This window comes from Dama dama, chromosome 24 (assembly GCF_033118175.1).
Source record: "Dama dama isolate Ldn47 chromosome 24, ASM3311817v1, whole genome shotgun sequence".
Classification (NCBI taxonomy): domain Eukaryota; kingdom Metazoa; phylum Chordata; class Mammalia; order Artiodactyla; family Cervidae; genus Dama; species Dama dama.
In genome coordinates, this window is record NC_083704.1 from 31,085,216 (window position 1) to 31,107,545 (window position 22,330).

The 22,330-nt window shown below is 40.3% G+C and overlaps 1 protein-coding gene across 1 annotated transcript in view; it reads right to left on the minus strand.

Annotated features, from left to right (window-relative positions):
* Nucleotides 1-22,330, minus strand: part of CHL1 (cell adhesion molecule L1 like) — a 219,151-nt gene that overhangs the window by 26,511 nt on the left and 170,310 nt on the right. The window contains exons 12-17 of the mRNA XM_061128058.1: nt 22,096-22,227; nt 13,520-13,660; nt 12,817-12,928; nt 11,195-11,361; nt 6,345-6,510; nt 489-613 (exon numbers count right to left, since the gene is read on the minus strand). Of these exons, the coding sequence (XP_060984041.1) occupies nt 489-613; nt 6,345-6,510; nt 11,195-11,361; nt 12,817-12,928; nt 13,520-13,660; nt 22,096-22,227 (843 nt within the window). The remainder of the gene's footprint in view (nt 1-488; nt 614-6,344; nt 6,511-11,194; nt 11,362-12,816; nt 12,929-13,519; nt 13,661-22,095; nt 22,228-22,330) is intronic.

Genomic DNA, 22,330 nt, shown 5'->3' on the forward strand with positions numbered 1-22,330 from the left:
TTAAAAAAAATCAGAAGACTTTTTCTGCATAAGAACCCTTTAAGCCCTCTCCTTTCGAATAGGGCCCTGGGAATTGAGCTTGGTCCGGCCTCTGGTTTAGATCAGGACCACTGTTTAATCACCACTGGACCCCACCCTGACCTCTGCACACTGGCCCACCTCTATCCCTCAGCCACATTTGTCTGTGTACGGTTCAAGGGTCCTGGGAACTCAAGTGTACTTCAGTTTTCTTTCTGCTGATAGCATCACCTACCTCCCACTGCTTCTGGCAACATTACCCAAGCAGAAAAAAGAAATTAAACATTAATTAACTTCTTTAGAATAAGAAGAGGTAAAAGCATTTGAAAGTAGGGTAACTAATTGAAAAATTTAAACTAACAAACATGCACAGGCTTAAATAATCATTGGCTTAATTGCCAAGAACAGTGGAATTTAATCAGTAATGGAAAAAAAAAAATGAACAAAGATTTCTCTATTAGTGCACTTACCAAGGACAGTTACTTGCGTCATATCAGCAACGCTGTCCAGAGCAGTGTGAGCGGAACATGAGTATATACCTTCATCTTCCATGGTGACATTAGATATCGTCAGATTAGCTCCATCAATAATTATCCTACCAGGAAAAAAGTGAGTCTGTGATGAGGATGAAAATAATAGAAAGAAAAGAAATGTAATCCTTTCATTCCCATGAATGAAATATTCCCCATGGAAAATATTTCAAGGAAGAATTTTTTTTTTAAAGTCTGTCACATAATGCATTTTATTGGAGAATTCAATAGTTGAAAACTGGGGATAAAACATTATTCAAACACACAAAAATGTCTACAAGTCATGAAAGGGATCAGGCTTGTTGGTTTTTAATTTATGAAATCCAGCCATCTGTGCTTCATGGGTCAGTGATGAAACTGTCTTGCCTGGTATGTCTAAAGACTGTACAATAATAATGTGTACAATAATTAAGAATTTGAATAATTCTTAATGCATGTTTGGGAAACCACCTACATAGGATTGACTAGGATGCTTCTTACAAAGATGGATTCCTGAATGACACCTCAGTTCTACAGAGCCAGGATATCGCTGATGAAGTGTGGTAATCTGTCTCTGACAACTTTCTCTTTTCTCCATCCTTCCACCTCCCACACAGAATGCACATTAAGATCTGATCCCAATTAAACTGTGACTTATTTGAACACTAGATGGCAGAGTAGGACTTCTTTTTGGAAATTATTTGATGCTTTTTTTTTTTATTTGCCAATTTTTAATTGAGCTTACATGATTTTTTAAATAAATTATACCTTTTATTCTATGCCTATGAATTATTAGCCTAATTATTCAACTGATTTCTTAAAAAATAAAGTTCCATTAAATCTGAGATATGTTCACAGCAGTTTCTTATTTGGTTGAAATAAACAATGTCTTCCTTGTGGAGAAGGAGAGAAAATCTTACATAGTTTTTTTTTTTTAAATATAAAACTCATATAAACTGTTGAAAATTCTGAGTTAAAAGAAACCACTTAAAACCGTAGTAAAGTGAAATATGGTTCTGTCCTTTGATTATAGACAAAGTCAGCCTCTTAGCTTTATGCCAATAACTGAACAATCTGCCAGTTGATACTACCTGGTATTGCTAGTCAAGAAACTCACTATAATTCTAAGGAAGAAGCTTTGACATAAATCAGTTTCTCAGTTCATGTTAGCTATGTGTCCATTCGGTACAAATATCCGAATATTAAATATATTTACAACCTTGCAAAGTTTACCTGCTTGGATGAAGAAATATGATTTAATAACCTCTTCAGAAGGGCTGTTTGAGCCCTGCACATCCATAAGGGCCCAGAGGAGCAGGAATCCAGCCTACAATCTTCTTGCCAAGATTTATCCCCTGGTGCGCAGCTGCTTCAGGCCAGAAACAAACGGCAGCTTTTCTGTAATGCTCTGTGTTTTAAGAACTCAGAAATGTGCCTCTTTTTAATCAAGGTAGAATGACCCAGTGGTTCTTGAAATTTGGTAGCTATGATGTACCAAGGGAAGCTATTAAAATTCCATTCATTGGCCTCAGTCCAGGTTCTGAATCAGAACTTCTGGAAACAGGGTAAGGGCCTCTGCATTTGAACAAGATACCTAGGGACTAGTCGCTCACATCAAAATTTGACTATTTGTGTTAGCAAGGATGCACTCTGCTGTGCAAAAATAAGAAATAGCTCCAATTTCTCAGTGCTTAAGAACACAACCCTTTAGGTCTCTCTTATGTTTCCATCAGAGGTCAACTGTATTCTGCTTGAAGAAGCCCTTTCATTACATTTGTTAAGCATATTATACATTTTAAAAATGGATTCTACTCTACCTATAGCACCTGCTCTCTGCCTTCATCTTCATCTCTGTCCCTCCTAGTCTTTCCCCCTGTTTTTACCTGTTTAATTATCTTCCTTGACAACCCTGCCATCACCTGCAGTGTCTCACACCTCCCTCATCTGAAACATCTAGCTTGCTAGTCCCCAACCCATGTTAACCTCCATTGTTTTCTTGCTCCATTCTGTCTGTGTAACAGCCAAACTTCACTCCAGGCAACATGAAAGCATGCTTCTCTCTTTGGAGACCTATGTTTGAGGCTCCAACTATGACTGTGTAATCTTGAACAAAACTTGGAGCCTAATTCATGTTATCTAAGAAATGGGTATAGCAATATTGTCTTTCTCTTCAGGAGAAGTAAATGAGGGAAAACACACAAAATGACTGGTGTACAGAGCCTGGCTTAGTACGTGCTCAGAGAGTGTTACTAATACTATTAATCGAATGGATTCAACTCATTGTTGGCTCATAACTCACCACATTTCTTAATGTCCCCCACTCCCATTCCTTCTGCCTTTCTGCTTGAACAAACTACCTTAGTTCTTCATTTCTTAGGAAGGGACCCTTCTATCCTTATAATCTCTGCCTAATCTAATGCCTTATAGCTCTGAATCCTTATCTTCCACCCCTAAGCTCTACCCCATTCATTTGCTGCAATTTCTGAGGGGCAAAAGTACCCCTTCCGTGATGCCAAGATAAAGCCTTCCCACTTGTGCTCCTGACACCTCTTCCCTCTCATCCTCCTGTTCACAGACATATAGACACATCCCAAATCCCACTCCAATCTCCCCTGCAGGACAGTCCTTCACTCTGTCATCATGGTCCGCATTACATTTGTTAGGCACATTCTAAATTTTACAAATGGTTTGATGTCACATCCATTTTCCATTTCATTTTTCGATGTTAACAACATTGTATTGTCTAGAGCCACCTGCAGGATAGAAATCCACAGAAACTCCCTTGAGATCACTCCAGCCTTCCTACCAGGTTTGCTATGAGGATAATCAAGAGAAAGCAAGGATGAGAGGCACTAAAATAACATGAGGCATCCGGCAGCTATAAAGGCCCAGGGTGGCAGTTTTCAACACTTATCACACCCCTGTACGTGACAGGAGACAGGAAGGAAGAGAAGCAGGTGTTTTCACTTCTTATTTCCCCCTCTATGTGCCTTTGGATCAGAAATTTAACCACTTTCTAGGTAAAAAGCTCTGGCTCCCAGCCTAGTGATGAAAAGGCACCCCAGCAGAAGGTGTGAGAGAGAAGAGCCTACTAATGGTTCTACAGAAATTTAGCAGACACCTGTGATCTAACTTCCTGCTAAAATTTCATGCCTGCTTCTGGCTCCAGTCAAGACTAGCCAACAACAGTCACTCCCAGCGCTTCCCACCCCAGATATCCCTTCTATGTTAAGGTTACTGTCCTTCCCCCTACCCAGTATTTAAAGAAAATCAGAATATCTGCATGACTTCGGTGACCAGACAGCATCCTGCAGAAGCTATAAAACTGAGTCACAGAAAGAGGCTGCTTTGAATTGTCTGGATTCAGGGCCTAAATATGCAGGTAACATCACCAACAAGCCGTAAGTCTAACTTCCTATTCAGCTATAACCCAGAGATTATATGGAAGATCCCAGATAATTAGTAGTGAAAAAAGAGGGAGAATATGGGGATATCTGAGCAGCTGACAAATCAATGGACACCTAACCAAAGGTTAAAGATCTCTGCTGCAATGTGTGGCCTATTAGGTATCAGCGTTATTCTCCTTTTGTGTCCCTGACAACTGGCTGCAGTAGGTATGCTGTCTTTCCACAAACATTACATACATAGGAAAGATAAACTAAGTACCTAGGCTGAGACCAATCAATACCTTTAGAGAGAGGTGGCAAACAGACCCACAAATACCCAAAGTGACCAGCCAGGTAACAGAAAGGAGACAAGACTGGAGAAATGAGTAGAATGAATCGTCAAAGCTAAATGGGACTGAGTAGTGAGTATATTCTAAGTACTCGGTGTTAATACACGATAATCCTATGATGAACTTAGCCTGAAAAACCTTTTGGAACTAAACTATGTTACAGAATATAAAACTAAGGCACAGAAAAGTTAGGCAACCCAGAGAAAGGCATAATTCCAAAAGATATTCCATGAACCCCAATGTTCACTGCAGCGCTATCTACCATAGCCAGGACATGGAAGCAAGCTTACTGTTCACCGACAGAGGCATGGATGCAGATGTGCCACATACTCACAATGGAGTATTACTCAGCCACGAACAGGAATGAAACTGTGCCATTTGCAGAGATGTGGATGGACCCAGAGACTCTCATACAGAGTAAAGTCAGTCAGAAATACTAACACATTTAAGTGGAATATAGAAAAAGTTGGTACAGATGAACCTATTTGCAAAACAGAAATAGAGACAGATTATGTCGAGAACAAATGTATGGATACAAAGGTGGGGTGGTGGGATGAACTGGGAAACTGGGGCTGCTGTGTACGCAGTATTATGTGTAAAACAACTAACAATGTAAATATTAAAAAAATAATGTAAATATAAAAATAATGTAAAAATAACTAATGATGACCTACTATAGAGCACAGGGGACTCTACTCAATGCCCTGTGGTGACCTCATGGGAAGGAAATCCAAAAAAAAACACAAAAACCGGGATATATGTATATGGCTGGCTCATTCACTTTGCTGTAGAGCAGAAAATAACACAACACTGTAAAAGTTTTACTTCAATAAAAATTTTTTAAATACAGAAAAAGTTAGGCACCTTGTCTAAGGTCACAAACCCAGTAAGTGACAACGCTGGGATTCCAACCCAGGCCTCTGGGCTCCAGAGCCCATGCTCTTAATAATGACATTGCCACCACCTCGTGTAGAAAAGCAAGTCCTGTCTAAGGATCTTCATATTTAGACACTCAGAATGAAGGACAACAAAATAAGCCTGCAGGTGAGACTTGGATCAAACATGGTCAATGTTTAATACCTAACTCAGCAACAACGCCAAAGAAAGAATTGTTCTCTGCTTTCAAAAGACATGTATTCAGTAAATAATATTTTCTTTGATGTACTTAATAATGTTTAGAACTAATCAGCATCTATTCATACATTATTCTATATTCTCTTCTCTATTTCTATATATTCTCTACAAAGAAAGTAGAAGGCTCAAATATGAACTTGTTCACACCGAACTAATGGAAGGGTTCACGGTATGATTTAGGTTCTGCCCATGAGAGAGACTCCTGTGACACTGGGACGGAGAGGGTAAAGGACACCGTCTCCTCCTCTGGGGCTGTGTGAGCCACCGAGCCGTGTCCTGATCTTTGCGACCCCATGGATTGTAGTCCATCAGACTCCTCTGTCCATGGAATTCTCCAGGCAAGAATACTGCAGTGGGTTGCCATTCCCCTCTCCAGGGGAATCTTCCTGACCCAGGGATGGAACCCAGGTCTCCTGCATCGCAGGCAGATTCCTCGCTGTCTGAGCTCCCAGGGCCCCGGGAGCAGACTCTGGCACGTGTCAGAACTGTCAGCGCTGGATTCAGCAGGAGCACCAGCGGGCTGCAGGGGCAGTGACTGCAGCAGCGATGTCGGCCGTGTGAACTGCAGCCGCAGTACCACACCCCCGAGAACCCCAGAGCTTAGGAAGCAGCGCCCTTAGGCCTAACTCCTCCAGTCTTGCCATGGCTTGGTGAGCACCCAAGCCTGTGCACAAGTATTCCTCAAATAACAGGAATACATGTTTCCTGCACTTACAGGATGGTACACATTATATGAAAAACAGCTAGCAAAAATGAAAAGACCGATGTTTGAGGGCAAAGCGAAAGATGTACATGATATGACCTTTTAAATATTGCCTTAAAGACTGAAATGTAATAATCAGTTTTTATATCTTAATGCAGTGTAAATACTTTTACCACTATTTTTCTTTCAAACACAAGGTTTAATCCCAAGCCAATATCATGAGATACGGTAATGGTTTACCTACCTGCCATCCTCGGTGCCGTTAATTTCAAAGGCTTCTCCATCTTTACTCCAGGACAACTTCAAGCTGTTTTTCAGATGTGAGTCACATTTGCTCTCACAGTGTAATTCCAGTGTATGTGATTTGGGGACCCGAGGATTCTTAGGAGAAACTCTAAGGTTTGTAGCATCTGTTTTTATAAAACAAAGATACCAGTCAGAAGTAAAGAACAGCTTACTTTATTGTCAAAGTGAAAGTAAAAGTCACTCAGTTGTGTCCAACTCTTTGTGACCCCATGGACTATGGAATTCTCCAGGCCAGAAATACTGGAGTGGGTAGCCTTTCCCTTCTCCAGAGGATCTTCCCAACTCAGGGATTGAACCCATGTCTCCCGCATTGTAAGCAGATTCTTTACCAACTGAGCCACAAGGGAAGCCCAAGAAAACTGGAGTGGGTAGCCTATCCCTTCTCTAGCAGATCTTCCTGACCCAGGAACTGAACCAGGGTCTCCTGGAGGCGGATTCCTTACCAACTTAGCTCTCAGGGAAGACTTAAGTTATCAACAAGTTGGCAGTGGTGTGATTATTGTCAAGTGCCTGTCATTTAATCAGCCAAAATGGTCAACAGTTACTGTCAAATCTTCATGCACTAGTTCTCACACTGTCATTTCTTAACATCACGTATCATTACTAATTTTGTTCCATCCTGGCCAGGGCACCTCAGTGGAAGTATTAATTAATAGCACCATCCCTTTCTACTTCCTAGACAAAGGGAATAAGAAGAAAGCAAGGAAGGAAATGCATCCAGATGTTGAAAATAATATAAATTCTCCTTCTAGTGCTTCTGGATATGTGATAAAAATAACATAAAGAAAAGAGGAAAATCAGATAATTTCCTATTACCATGCTTATTATTAGGTTAAATGGTGCAGCCTATGCACAGATGAACTAACTCCATGAAGGTGTGGAATGTGAACATAAGCCCCATGAAGGCAGAGGTTGTGTCTACTTTGCTACTACACTCAAGTGTTCACAGAACCCAGAAGGGAGCCTGTATACAGTAGGTACTCAATATGTATTGTTGAATGAGTTACAGTGAGTCACATTTTGAAAATAAACTAGTAATATCAACACTATAAAGCTCAAACATTGGTACCGGGCTATACTGAAAAATGTTTTATTATAAGTGTTTCAAAAGTATAATCCTTACTCTTAAGGACCATAATAAGGCAGATAGATTTTACCAGAATGTGGTACTTGCTAAGCCTCTCAGAAGCTGACTTCCAACTCCACTATCAATCCCTAGTATTTGCTATCTATATGTTACTCAAAAAGCTGATTAAAATGTGACAGTGTTAGTAAAATTAATTATTTGATATCCCAAGCATGAAATTTGAAGAGATTGTCAAACTGAATTAATTCCAAGTAAATGACTAAACATCCTATTCCTAATTTGAAAGTCAGAAATCTATTGAATGATAACCAATACTGTTTGATAAGCACTTGTTTAACAAGACTCTGAAGTTCACATTCATTGTGACATTTTATAATTATAACAATTCTATGAAAATATCTCTGCCTTACAGAGAAGATAAAGGCTAAAATGAAATTAAGTAATGATACTAATATTGTCTAATTAGTAAGGGACTGAAAAATAATTAGAACTCAAGACTGGAAGAGACCAAAACTCATACTTTCATGGCTAATAAACACATGAAAAGATGCTCAACATCATTCATTATTAGAGAAATGCAAATCAAAATCACAATGAGGTATCATCTCATGCCAGTCAGAATGGCCACCATCGAAAAGTCTACAAACCATAAATGCTGCAGAGGGTGTGGAGAAAAGGGAACCCTCTTACACTGTAGGTGGGAATGCAAACTGGTACAGCCACTATGGAGAACAGTGTGGAGATTCCTTATAAGAAACAGAAATTGAACTGACACAGGACCCAGCAATCCACTGCTGAGCACACACAACAAGGAAACCATAATTGAAAGAGACACATGAACCCCAATGTTCATTGAAGCACCATTTACAATAGCTAGGACATGGAAGCAACCTAGATGTCCATCGGCAGACGAATGGATAAGGAAGCTGTGAAGTCGCTCAGTCATGTCTGACTCTTTGCAGCCCCATGGACTATAGCCTACCAGGCTCCTCCATCCATGGGATTTTCTAGGCAAGGATACTGGAGTGGGGTGCCATTTCCTTCTCCAGGAGATCTTCCCGACTCAGGGATTGAACCCAGGTCTTCCGCATTGTAGGCAGACGTTTTACCGTCTGAACCACCAGGGAAATCTCAAGGAAGCTGTACATATACACAGTGGAATCTTACTCAGCTAGAAAATAGAACACATTTGAGGTGTTGAGGTGGATGAAACTGGAGCCTATTATACAGAGTGAAGTAAGTCAGAAAGAGAAACAGTACAGTATATTAACGCATATATATGGAATTTAGAAAGATGGAAACAACAATCCCATATGCAAGGCATTAAAAGAGACACAGATGTGAAGAACAGACTTTTGGACTATGTGGGAGAAGATGAAGGTGGGATGAATTGAGAGACTAGGGAAAAAATAACCTCATGCTCTTAATCACTCTTCTGTAGAGCCTCTTAATCAACTCCACTCCTGACATTATTTTTTCATTTGTAACAATTACGCTCTTAATGTGGTGTATTACACTGACTGACTTGCTTATACTGAAGAATCGTGTGTCCCTGGGATAAAGCCCACTTGATCATGATGCTTTTAAATTGCTGTTGGGTTAAAAAATATATATGCCCTTAACTCTCATGGATATGGTTCCTATATACCTCTGACATACACAATGGACATTAGAGCAGACCAAAAGTTTATGAACTTGGCCTTCTCTCTGGCCACTAGCAGTTTTGAGGTCCACTTTGGGCCAAGCACTGTGTTGGGCAGTAGGGAGGTGAAGGTTTATTTGGATACCAGACTTCGCTCTCATTACGTTTCACCTGGCAGAGTTGCTCAACTTTGATTCAGGTTGGTTTTATAATGTATAAAGGGCTCCCCAGGTGGCGTGCACAGTGGTAAAGAATCTGCCTGCAATGCAGGAGATGCAGGTTTGATCCCTCAGTTGGAAAGATCTCCTGGAGGAGGAAATGGTTACCCACTCCCGTATCCTTGCTTGGGAAATCCCATGGACAGAGGACCTGGGCAGGCTACAGTCCATGGGACTGCAAAAGAGTTGGACATGACTTAGTGACTAAACAACGACAACAAATAATGTATAAAAAGAATCATCTTCATTGACATTATCAGAGTATTTTAAAAATTACATGTATCATTTGAAAAGGCAGAGAGACATCCAATATAAGCTGACATCACAGAATATTAATGTTCCTTAAAAATATAGTCCATGGGGTTGGCAGGTTGGGTAACTTTGGGTACAGAAAAAAAAAAAAATACAAGGAAAGAATAAAAAAATATAAGATACAGATGGACCTAGAGAGTGCCATACTAAGTGAAACCAGTCAGAGGAGAAGTATTGTGTGACATCCCTTATATGTGGAATCTAAAAACAAATGACACAAATGAACTTACTTACAAAAGAGCAACAGACTCACAGACTTAGAGAACGAGTCTATGGTTGCCAGCAGGAAGGATGGGGGGATAGCTATGGGGTTTGGGGAGGACATGTACACACTGCTCTATTTAAAACGGGTAATCATCAGGGACCTACTATATAGCACAAGGAACTCTGCTCAATGTTATATGGCAGTCTGGATGGGAGGGAATTTGGAGGAGAATGGATACATGTATATGGATGGCTTACTCCCTCCACAGTTCATCTGAAACTATAACAACATTGTTAATCAGCTATAATAAATAGAAAACAAAATAGAAAATGAAAAGGTTAGAAAATATAAGACAGCAAAGAAGCAATGACAGAATATGAGAAGGAAAGGAGTGTGTGTGTGAGAGAGAGATAGAAATGCTAAGGTAACACTTAACACAGATGATTACACAAATATGCACTCTGTCACCTAAGTACAGGTAGTAGCTGGTCACGACAGTGACCTGCCACAAGAAACTTAAGTCCTCCCTACATTTACTATACACACTTATGTGCAAGCTCAGTCGTGTCTGACTTTACGACCCCATGGATTGTAGCCCACCAGGTTCCTCTGTCCGTGGAATTCTCCAGGCAAGAATATTTTCGTGGTTTGCCATTTCCACCTCCAGGGGATCTTCCCAACTCAGGGATCAAACCCACGTCTCCTGTGTCTCCTCCACCGACAGGCAGATTCTTCACCATTGAGCCACCATTCTCTGTGTTTTTCTGAAAAGGGTTCTCTGAGCAATTTTAAAATCAAAATATTGATGATGCCTGTGGGTCTGGGTTCCAATTAGCCTGAGTCAAGGTGCAGAGATGCTCCTCTTTGGGACACTGATATATTTTGGCACATACTTAACTTTTGTGAGCACTTAGAAATAAAATAGGCTGCTTGGACAAGAGAAAAAACACAAATCTCTTTAAGATTTAAAAACAGGACGAAAACCTTTGCCATTATGTCATGCCCTAGTCTTTACAAAACGGATCCCTGATGAATTTATTTGTGAAATGTTTAGTTCTATGAGTTGAATATTGATGACATTTCATTGAGTGGTTATTGAAATAAACAGTTACAGAAATATGCCAAAATAGGGGATTTAAAGTGTTGCTGGTCATCCATCACCAAGAAGAGCTACCTCTCTCTTATAATTGTATAAAGCTATGGACACATCACTGACATAGCCTCTAATTCTTGTGATGGTCTTTTAGATGAAATCTGACCTAGGGAAAAGGGAAAACTGAAGCCATGTGACAGTTCATGCAAAGTAAAATGAAAATAAAATTACTTCTGATATCCAGGTTGGCTGTGACTGCTGTTTTTCCTTTAGCATTTTCTACCCAACAAGAGTAGGAACCAGCATCTTCTTCTGTGGTCTCGGTGATCTGTAATGTGCCATTCTCATGGACATGATACCTTCTGCCGTCGAGAGGTTTTGCTTCTTCCACTTTCTGCCTATGGACATAGAAAGCATGAATCAATTCGGGCTATGATTGAATTGTATCTTCTTCTTTCAAACTGGCCACTGGTGTCATTCAATCTTATCCCTTCTTCACAAACTTAGCAAACCTTATGAAATTTTCCATTATACTTAACAATTCTGTAAAATACTATGTATTTGGTTGTACTGCGTTGCTGGGTCTTAGTTGTGGCACATGGGATCTAGTTCCCTGACCAGGCATTGAACCCACTGAACCCCTGCCTTGGGAGCGCAGATCTCAACCACTGGACCACCAGGGAAGTCCTTACAATTTTTTTTGTTAATAGTTGATAGGTGCATATCTTACCTGCCCAAATAGACTGTAACTGGAGGAAATTTGAGTATGAGGTCTGTGCCTCTACTGTATTTATAATAGCTCTCAGTACCACTTTGCATCTGTCCTCAGAGTTTAATAAATTGTTTCTGCCTTATTGATGGTGAACTCTTTAGTTAATCATCGCTGCGGGGTACTAAATGGGAAAGCTAGTAATTGAAAGAGATAATGAACCTTCTGAACCTCCAGCTGTCCAGAGGGAACATTGGTCATTCAGAAATATTATAGGCCAGGAAGTCGTCCCTGTCCTGTGGACGTGGATTACATTTACCCTTATCAACCCAAAGTCATTTTCTCCAACCTTCATCCATTTTCCAAGCATTTTGCTGCCACAACTTGATTCACCTTCTACATTTCACAATAAGAGGCTGCAGGAGAGGAAGCAGCCAAAGGACAAATTCTGGCTGCTGGTCACACGAGATGTTACAGGGTTGGGACTAGGGTAAGGCTAGAGAGGCACTTACCCAAGAGGCAAAATTTAAGGGTTGCCTCCCGCCCCACCCCAAATCTCAGTAATCCAGATACTTTTTTCAAAGTATTTTTCCTTTTGTTTTTGATGTGGACCATTTCTAAAGTCTTAATTGAATTTGTTACAATATCGCTTCTGTTTAATGTTTTGGTTTTTTGGCAGCAGGGCATGTGGGATTTTGTTTCCCCAACCACAGATGGAATCTATACCCCCTGTCTTGGAAGGCAAAGATAGGGATTCCCATGTTGAAAATGTTTTAAACATAGGCATTTGTAATGAAATGCAGGCTTAATAATAATGTAGATAATATCCAAAACAAAACAACACATGACTTAGATATACTCATAATGAAAACCTAAATCTACTGGTAGAATTGTCTTTGTCATTGCTTCAATGCTTTGCTTTCCTTTGTAAGCAAAAATGGCTCTCCATGTTTCCCCATGTGGGAGAATCCAGATTTTGTCAATCATTCCAGGAGAGGTAGGAAAATAAATTTGCTACTTTACTTCTCAGAGGCACTTGCTACACGTAGTAACACTGACACAATGCAGCCTGTCAAATGATGGATGGAGGAACATGGGAAATCTACAACTGATGTTCTCTTAAGAAAACTGGGTAACAGCTTACCAGGACACTATTGCCTCGGGTGAAGCAAAGAACTCACAGTGTAAGAAAGCATTGTATCCAACCACTGTAGCATAGTTTTCTTCATCTGCCGTTTGTATCAGTGGACGAACATCTATGTGAGAATAATATAAATACAACTTTAAACTTTAGTGTAAGAAATAATATAAGAAAGTTCATTTTTTTCAACATCCTAGCCATATTAATAAAAATGGAAAACAGCTGAGTATCACAGCATTGCTGTTTAGTCACTATTGTCTCTGATTCTTTGCAACCCCATGGACTGTAGCTCGTCAGGCTCCTCTGTCTATGGGATTTTCCAGGCAAGAATACTGGAGTGGGTTGCCATTTCCTTCTCCAATCACAGCATACATTCCTGAATTAGGAAGTATCCCAATGCAGTACCTTTCTGGAAGTCTGGTATGGGGTCTAACACTCAAATGTAAGGCGAAAGGTACTTTGATCCCCTCCGCCCTCCCCCCGCCACCTTTTTTTTTTTGGCTACGCTGCATGGTTTGTAGGATCTTGGTTCCTTGACTAAGAATTGAACTGGGGGTCATGGCAGTGAAGGTGCTGAGTCCAACTTGAACATTTTCTTGAAGATAAGAGCAGACAGATAGCTTGCTCCCGTGTATGCTTACCTACAGTCCATTGGTCGCAAAGAGCAGGACATGACCCAAGTGACTGAGCACGCACGCATGCTTACCTACAACATCGATATTGGCATTGGCGAGGATAGTGCCATGGACATTTGAAGCTTCACACTGGTACACAGCGGTGTGATTCGGTTGTACGTTGGTAAAACTGATTTCCCCGGGAGAGATGACATCACCAGAAAATGGATTTCCTACAAGGGATGAAAAAAACATCAGCTTGATAAAAAATAGAACCTGAAATATTTATATGCCATTCATTAAATGTGTCACACAGTATTTATATTTTAAGACCAGTTTAGGGTGAATAATAGCTCATCAAAGCCAATCCTTTAGAATTTCTTAATATGAACCATGGAGTTTTCTTTCCAGCCCTTCTGCAGTTTCAGTCTTCCTCCAAATGAGTCTTTATGGCCAACATATCTGTTGATCTCTAGCCCAAAGTCTCTCCATACCTACAAGATTCCAGATTTTCTGTTTAGCACTGAAATCCCACTGGGAACTGAATCTCACTCTTATAAATTGAGGTCCAGCTACTGCCCAGCATAACCAGATGATCAACACAGCTGGATCCCCCAGTCCACCAATACTGGCTGCTGTTTTTCCCTTGACATGTTGCTCCTTTGTTTCATTTTCCTGCCCTTCTGCAATTTTCCACCTACACCATTCCTTTCAATTGCCTTTCTTTGCTATTTAACCACTTCAGATAAATAGCTCGTGTATTTCACTTTCCCAGGAAGACTCAATTCTTCTTGAGAGCACAGGCCAGCTTTTTTCTCCTTTCTTGGCAATAAATCCCTACCCCATTGGTTATCCATGTATAATTCTGGAAATATCTTTTGGAAATGAGAAAATCTAACATTTATGCTACTTTAATGAAGGGCCAAGGAACTCTGCTGGATACGCCACATATGCTATCTCATTAACTCTGCTCAGAATCTGCTAGATCAGCACCAGCATGGCTGCTGAGCAGGCCAGGGGGACAGTCTTTCAGAAAATACCACATCCCACAGCAACTGGCCATGTGCCAAATCACATGTCTTACTCGGACACTTGAAAGAAGCAGTGGGAAGAAAAAAATACATTAGCTAGGGATGCTGAATGAGGAGCACACGTGGTAAAATGTTTCATTTAAATGACATTACAAAGTCATATATCTAATTAATTTTTAAAACTAGTACCATATACTAATGCATATATGTGGAATCTAGAAAAATGGTACAGATGAACTTATTCCCAAAATGGGAATACAGATGTAGTTGTTAGTCAACTAATTTGACTAATAACTCAAGTTATTAGTCAAATAAAAACCACTCTTCCTGACTCAGGTTGTCTTTGATCAGTTCAAAGGGCAAAAAGAAATATAGGGGGAGAAACTTCAGCTCTGAACTTTTGCATTTCAGTTCCATTTATGGCTCTAAATTCACTTGGGGTGCATCCTCAAGTATGTAATGCAATCTCTCTGGGCCTCATTTGACATATTTATAAACTGGAGAATTAAAAAAATATATCCCTTTCAGGGCCAGAAATATTGGATGCAAAGCATTTGAAGAAAGTTAGGCTTGCAATCAATAATAGTAATTATTTTGATTTAAAAATATTACATATAAAAATATTTAATTGCTAAAAATAGATGCTTACAGAGATTCCAAACCCTTCAATAATCTCCCAGTCATCAGACATCCAAGTTATAAATGGTTATGACCTGTTGGCAGGGGAACAAGGAAAACTGTATAAAGAACATAGAGCATGGGCTCCAAGGATGCAGATGAGGCTTTGGTTCCAGGGCTGGCCATTTCTCAGCAATGCTCTCTCGAGTTTGTTTATTTTCAGCTATCATGTGGTCATCCACCAACAAACCTATTAGCTTATTGTGGATATAAATCCATAACCTAACCTAACTACCACCAACCTAGCCCAAGGGCCCAGTATCTTTAAGGCAGCTCTTACTTGGAGTCCTACAACTGCTCCTCCATTCAGAATTGCTACAACTGCTCCTCTGTTCAGAGTTGAGAAAACATCTTTGTTAATAAATTAGAGCCTGTCTCTGTTCTGCTCTAAATACTTCAAGAGCTGCGTATCTGATTCACAACAATATTCCGAGTCCCTTTGTGACCTTCCCCTTTACATGTGACATGGCCCCGGCACCCCCAGACTAGTCTCTCTCAGGACAGCCTCCCCACTCACTCAGCTTAGCTACACTGTGGTCCCCGCTTTCCCGCAACACTCCAAACACACCTCGGGTCACTACAGTCACTGACTTCTCCACCCTGGAAGCTCTTTCACTGGTACTGGCATGTCTATATCACTGACCTCTTTCAAATCTCTACTCAAAGGTAAATAACCACAAAGGTCTTATTGGTATTATCCTAAAATCTGATAGCAACTCTAGGTTCTGGACTTCTCTTACATCCACCCCCTTCCCCAGCTAGTTCTCACTTTGCCACATCTATATGATTATCTATTGCCTGTCTCTCCACACCAGAATGTCTGGTTTATGAGAAAAGGAATTGTTCATTTTATTCACTGCTATGTCCCAAGCAACAAGGTGAACACTTGGCTCTTAAGATGAAGGTATTCAATAAATATTATTGAATGAAATGATTTGTTAATAATGAATAATTGTACTTCCTTTAAAAGCTCATTTGGGGACAAAGCAGTATGTGAATGTTCTTCATATACAGCCAGGTGCCATTCAAATATAAAATTTTATGATTTTATGTTCCAGAGATTCTGCATTCTTTTACTGTCCTTAACATCTTTATAAACAAAAACTGTTTTAATTTCCCTCAGATATACCTTAAGTCTTACTTTTCATTTCCTATTCTGTTCTCTAAAGAGATGAAGAAAAAGTCTCAAATTGAGGATATTAATAATGAGGGCGAAAGTGTCATCAACACATGAATAGATAAAGAAAATGTGATATATATGCATACATGCATACACACACATATATATCACATTTTCTTTATCTGCATACACATATATTCCATTATCTATATAATGGAATATTAGAAAGTGAAAATCACTCAGTCGTGTATGACTCTTTGCGACTCCATGGACTGTAGCCTACCAGGCTCCTCTGTCCAAGGAATTCTCCAGGCCAGAATACTGGAGTGGGTAGCCTATCCCTTCTCCAGGGGATCTTCCTGACCCAGGAATCAAACCAGGGTCTCCTGCATTGCAGGCAGATTCTTTACCAGCTGAGCTACCAGGGAAGCCCCCATGGAATATTATTCAGCTATAAAAATGTGAAAATCATGTCATTCATGACAGTATGGATGGACCCTGAGGGCATTATGCTAAGTGACATAAGTCAGAAAAAGACAAATACTATAGGATCACACTTATATGTGAAATACAGAAAACAAAACAAGATCATAGATAAGAGAACAGTTAATGGTTGCCAGAGACTGGAGGACAAGGGGATGGGCCAAATGGGCAAGGTAGGTACAAAAGGCATAAATTTCCACTTATAAAATGAATAAGTCATGGAGATATAATGCACGGCATAGCAATAATAGTTAATAATACTGTATTATATATTTGACAAAACATGGTCAAATATTTTGGCAATGGCAAACCACTTCAGTATTCTTGCCTTGAGAACCCCATGAACAGTATGAGAAGGCAAAATGATAGGATACTGAAAGATGAACTCCCCAGGTCGGTAGGTGCCCAATATGCTACTGGAGATCAGTGGAGAAATAACTCCAGAAAGAATGAAGAGACAGAGCAAAAGCAAAATCAACACCCAGCTAAGGATGTGACTGGTGATGGAAGTAAAGTCTGATGCTATAAAGAGCAATACTGCATAGGAACCTGGAATATTAGGTCCATGAATCAAGGAAAATTGGAAGTGGTCAAACGGGAGATGGCCAGAGTGAACACTGACATTTTAGGAATCACTGAACTAAAATGGACTGGAATAGGTGAATTTAACCCAGATGACCATATATCTACTACTGTGGGCAAGAATCCCTTAGAAGAAATGGAGTAGCCCTCGTTGTAAACAAAAATATTCTGAAATGCAGTACTTGTATGCAATCTTAAAAAGGACAGAATGATCTCTGTTCATTTCCAAGACAAACCATTCAATATCACAGAAATCCAAGTCTATGTCCCGACCAGTAATGCTGAAGAAGCTGAACAGTTTTATGAAGACCAATAAGACCTTCTAGAACTAACACTCAAAAAAGATTTCCTTTTTAGTATGCAAAAGTCAAGAGCTACCTGGAGTAACAGGCAAACTTGGCCTTGGAGTACAAAACAAAGGAGGTCAAAGGCTAACAGAGTTTTGCCAGGAGAACACACTGGTCATGGCAAACATTGCCTTCCAACAGTACAAAAGACTCTACACATGGACATCACTAGATGGCCAATATCGAAATCAGATTGATTATATTCTTTGCAGCCAAAGATGGAAGAGCTCTATACAGTCAGCAAAAACAAGACCGGGAGCTGACTGTGGCTCAGATCATGAACTCCTTATTGCCAAATTCAGACTTAAATTGAATAAAGTCGGGAAAACCACTAGACCATCCAGGTATGACCTAAATCAAATTCCTTACAATTATACAGTGGAAGTAACAAATAGATTCAAGGGATTAGATCTGATAGACAGAGTGCCTGAAGAACTATGGAAGGAGTTTCATGACACTGTACAGGAGGCAGGGATGAAGACCATCCCCAAGAAAATGAAATGCAAAAAGGCAAAACGGTTGTCTGAGGAGCCCTTAAAAAATGGCTGAGAAAAGAAGAGAAGCTAAAGGCAAAGGAGAAAAGTAAAGATATACCCATTTGAATGCAGAGTTCCAAAGAATAGCAAGAAGAGATAAGAAAGCCTTCCTCAGTAATCAATGCAAAGAAGTAGCGGAAAACAACAGAATGGGAAAGACTAGAGATCTTGTCAAGAAAACTAGAGAGATCAAGGGAACATTTCATGCAAAGACGGGCACAATAAATGACAGAAATGGTATGGACCTAACAGAAGCAGAATATATTAAGAAGAGGTGGCAAGAATACACAGAAGAACTGTACAAAAAAGATCTTCATGACCCAGATAATCACAACGGTGTGATCACTCACCTAGAGCCAGACATCCTAGAATGTGAAGTCAAGTGGTCCTTAGGAAGGAAGCATCACTATGAACAAAGCTAGTGGAGGTGATGGAATTCCAGTTAAGCTATTTCAAATCCTGAAAGATGATGCTGTGAAGGTGCTGCACTCAACATGCCAGCAAATTTGGAAAACTCAGCAGTGGCCACAGGACTGGAAAAGGTCCGTTTTCATTCCAATCCCCAAAAAAGGCAATCCCAAAGAATGCTCAAACTACCACGCAACTGCACTCATCTCACACGCTAGCAAAGTAATGCTCAAAATTCTCCAAGCCAGTCTTCAACAGTGTGAACCGTGAACTTCCGGATGTTCAAGCTGGTTTTAGAAAAGGCAGAGGAACCAGAGATCAAATTGCCAACATCTGCTGGATCATCGAAAAAGCAAGAGAGTTCAAAAAACATCTACTTCTGCTTTTTTGACTACTCCAAAGCCTTTAACTGTGAATCACAACAAAGTGTAGAAAATGCTTCAAGAGATGGGAATACCAGACTACCTGACCTGCCTCCTGAGAAACCTGTATGCAGGTCAGGAAGCAACAGTTAGGACTGGACATGGAACAACAGACTGGTTCCAAAAAGGAAAAGGAGTACGTCAAGGCTGTATATTGTCACTGTTATTTAACTTATATGCAAAGTACATCATGTGAAATGCTGGGCTGGTGAATCCCAATCTGGAATCAAGATTTCCGGGAAAAATATCAATAACCTCAGATATGCAGATGACACCGCCCTTACAGCAGAAAGAGAAGAAGAACTAAACAGCCTCTTGATGAAAGTGAAAGAGGAGAGTGAAAAAGTTGGCTTAAAGCTCAACATTCAGAAAACTAAGATCATGGCATCCCAACACTTCACGGCAAATAGATGTGGAAACAATGGAAACCGTGACAGACTTTATTTTTTGAGCTCCAAAATCACTGCAGATGGTGACTGCAGCCATGAAATTAAAAGATGCTTCCTCCTTGGATTAAAAGTTATGACCAGTCTAGACAGTGTATTAAAAAGCAGAGACATTACTTTGCCAACAGCGGTCTGTCTAGTCAAAGCTATGGTTTTTCTAGTAGTCATGTACGGATGTGAGAATTGGACTATAAAGAGAGCAGATTGCCAAAGAATTGATGCTTTTGAACTGTGGTCTTGAAGACTCTTGAGAGTCCCCTGGACTGCAAGGAGATCCAACCAGTCCATCCTAAAGGAGATCAGTCCTGGATGTTCATCGGAAGGACTGATGCTGAAGCTGAAACTCCAATACTTTGGCCACCTGATGCAGAGAACCAACTCATTGGAAAAAACCCTGATCCTGGAAAGATTGAAGGCGGGAGAAGAAGGGGAGACAGAGGATGAGATGGTTGGATGGCAACACTGACTCGATGGACATGAGTTTGCGTAAATTCTGAGAGTTGGTGATGGACAGGGAAGCCTAATATGCTGAAGTCCACAGAGTCACAAAGAGTCTAACACAACTGAGCAACTGAACTGAACTGAAGGTGGAATTTCCTAGTGGCCCAGTAGATAGTTGCTAAGAGGGAACTTCCTGGAAGTCTGGTGGTTACAACTCCAATCTCTCACTGCCAACGGCCCATGTTCGATCCCTGGTTGGGGAATTAAATCTCACAAGCCACATAGCACAACCAAAAAAAAAAAAAAAAAAACATGCTAAGAGAGTAGATCTTGAAAGTTCTCATCACAAGAAGAAAAATTCTGTAAGAAAATTCTGTAAGAAAACTGTAAGAAAACAGATGTTAACTAGACTTACTGTGGTGATCATTGTACAATGTATATAAATATCAAACTATGATGCTGTACACCTCAATTTAATATAAAGCACACCTCGATATAAAAAGGAAAGAAAAATAACTTTCAGAACCATTCAATGTTTTGCCAAAGAATTTGTATTTTAAATAAGCAGGCACATTGAAAGCTATAACAATTTCAATTGAAAGCAATTTTGTTTAGTTAATTTCTCAAAGAGTAGATATGGCCATACTGTTATTTGAGCAATTCTAGATTAATAGTCAAGCCTATGTAATAGGTAGTTTTAAATAATTATTTTAATTTTCAATCTCATCGTCAAATGTGTTCAGTTTATCTGCTTGTCATTGACACTGTACTTATGATCATACAAAGGAAAAGAAAACAGATGTGTTTCTCAAAAATAATAGTAATAAGCACTAAAGTTTCCTGAGTATTTGCCTTGTGAAAACAATACTAAACAGTATTTTGGGAGTATTCTTTGTGTGGTAGCCCCTGTGATAAGCGTTCTCTATGTGTGCCTCCTTTAATCTATATAACAATCCCAGTGGTCAGTGCTATTTTCATCTTCTTTTTACGGACGATGAAACAAGTTGATAGAGGGTCAGTAATAGTGGGATGAATTGTGCAAAATAGATAGCTGGTGGGAAGCTGCCATGGAGCACAATAATATACCAAAACACACAGACAGTAAATGCTAGAGCCTGAATGCAAACATAGACCCTCTGGATCCACAGATTATAAACTGTCACAATATTCTACAGATAAGTACTATCCTAAGTGGTAGACTATGTTGATCTCACTCAATTACAATCAACTACTATTAGCACCATTTTGTAATTTAAAACTTAAGTTTCAGGAGATTCCCAGCTGTATTGGAGTTGCCTGATCAACCTCCCCAAGCTTGAGTACACAGCCTGGTTGGGACCCCAGATCCACATGTCACTAGGATGCCCACCCTGATATGAGTGGGTCCAAGGCAAAAGGAACTTAACAAAAGCATCACACATAGATCTCAATATTGCAAATGCTCTAAATTAAGCTAATCAGTTGACAAACAAGACTTGTTCTATTATCCAACCTTTACAAAGGCATTCAAGATGACCAGAGCTCTAGGTTCAAATTGAGGATTTGGGACTTCTTGGAGCCCTAGTCTAGAACATGCTGGAGTGGGGAGATTAGGCCCATCTCTGCTTTTCCACGCCAAGCCCATCTGAGAAGGGCTCAGAGCTGACTGACTGCACAGGGGATTCTTTTGGCCTTGGGGACCCAGGCTTGGTTGAGAACATGCAGAGAGCCAGGTTCTGGCTTTGCAGGTCTCTTTGGCCCTGTGGATTTCTCAGATTATGGAGACAGGTATGCCAGAATGGGTCCTTGTAAAGAGCAGAACCCAGTGAGGAGTTACTGTCGCCTGGATCCAAGGCAAGTCCTGAATTTCAGCTGCACCCTCAACCACTGGGTCCCTGTATCTGTTCCTTGTCAGGCAGAGAAACCTTCTTCCTTGGATGCATCCTCTATGTCATTCAATTGTCTTATTTATAACTAATACAACGGCCAAACAAATGTATCCATGGCTTTTCCATAAATGTAAGCATAAACAGAATTTCTTTGAAAGATGCAATTCTGGATTCTCTGGTTAGATCTGTCTGACAGTAAGGACCACTTACCAACTCCACTTTAGCCATAACAAGGGTGTCTAACCATTACGTGTCCCAGGCAAACACTGCCTTCAGCATTGCCGCATGACTGGGGTTTTTACTTACTCTCAATTGGTAAGCCGTTGACTCTCCACTTGATCATGGGCTCAGGCTCTCCTTCAGCCTCACACAGCAGGATCCCACTGCTCCCCGTGCTGTATACACCACTCTGAGGTTTCTTGGTCCAGCGAGGGGGCTCTGGAAAGAAAGTGAAGAGCTCATCAGTGTTTTATCTGTTACAGAGGGTCCAAAAACATTAAGGGTTGCTTTTCCATTATGCACCAGCAGATGGCAGACACAA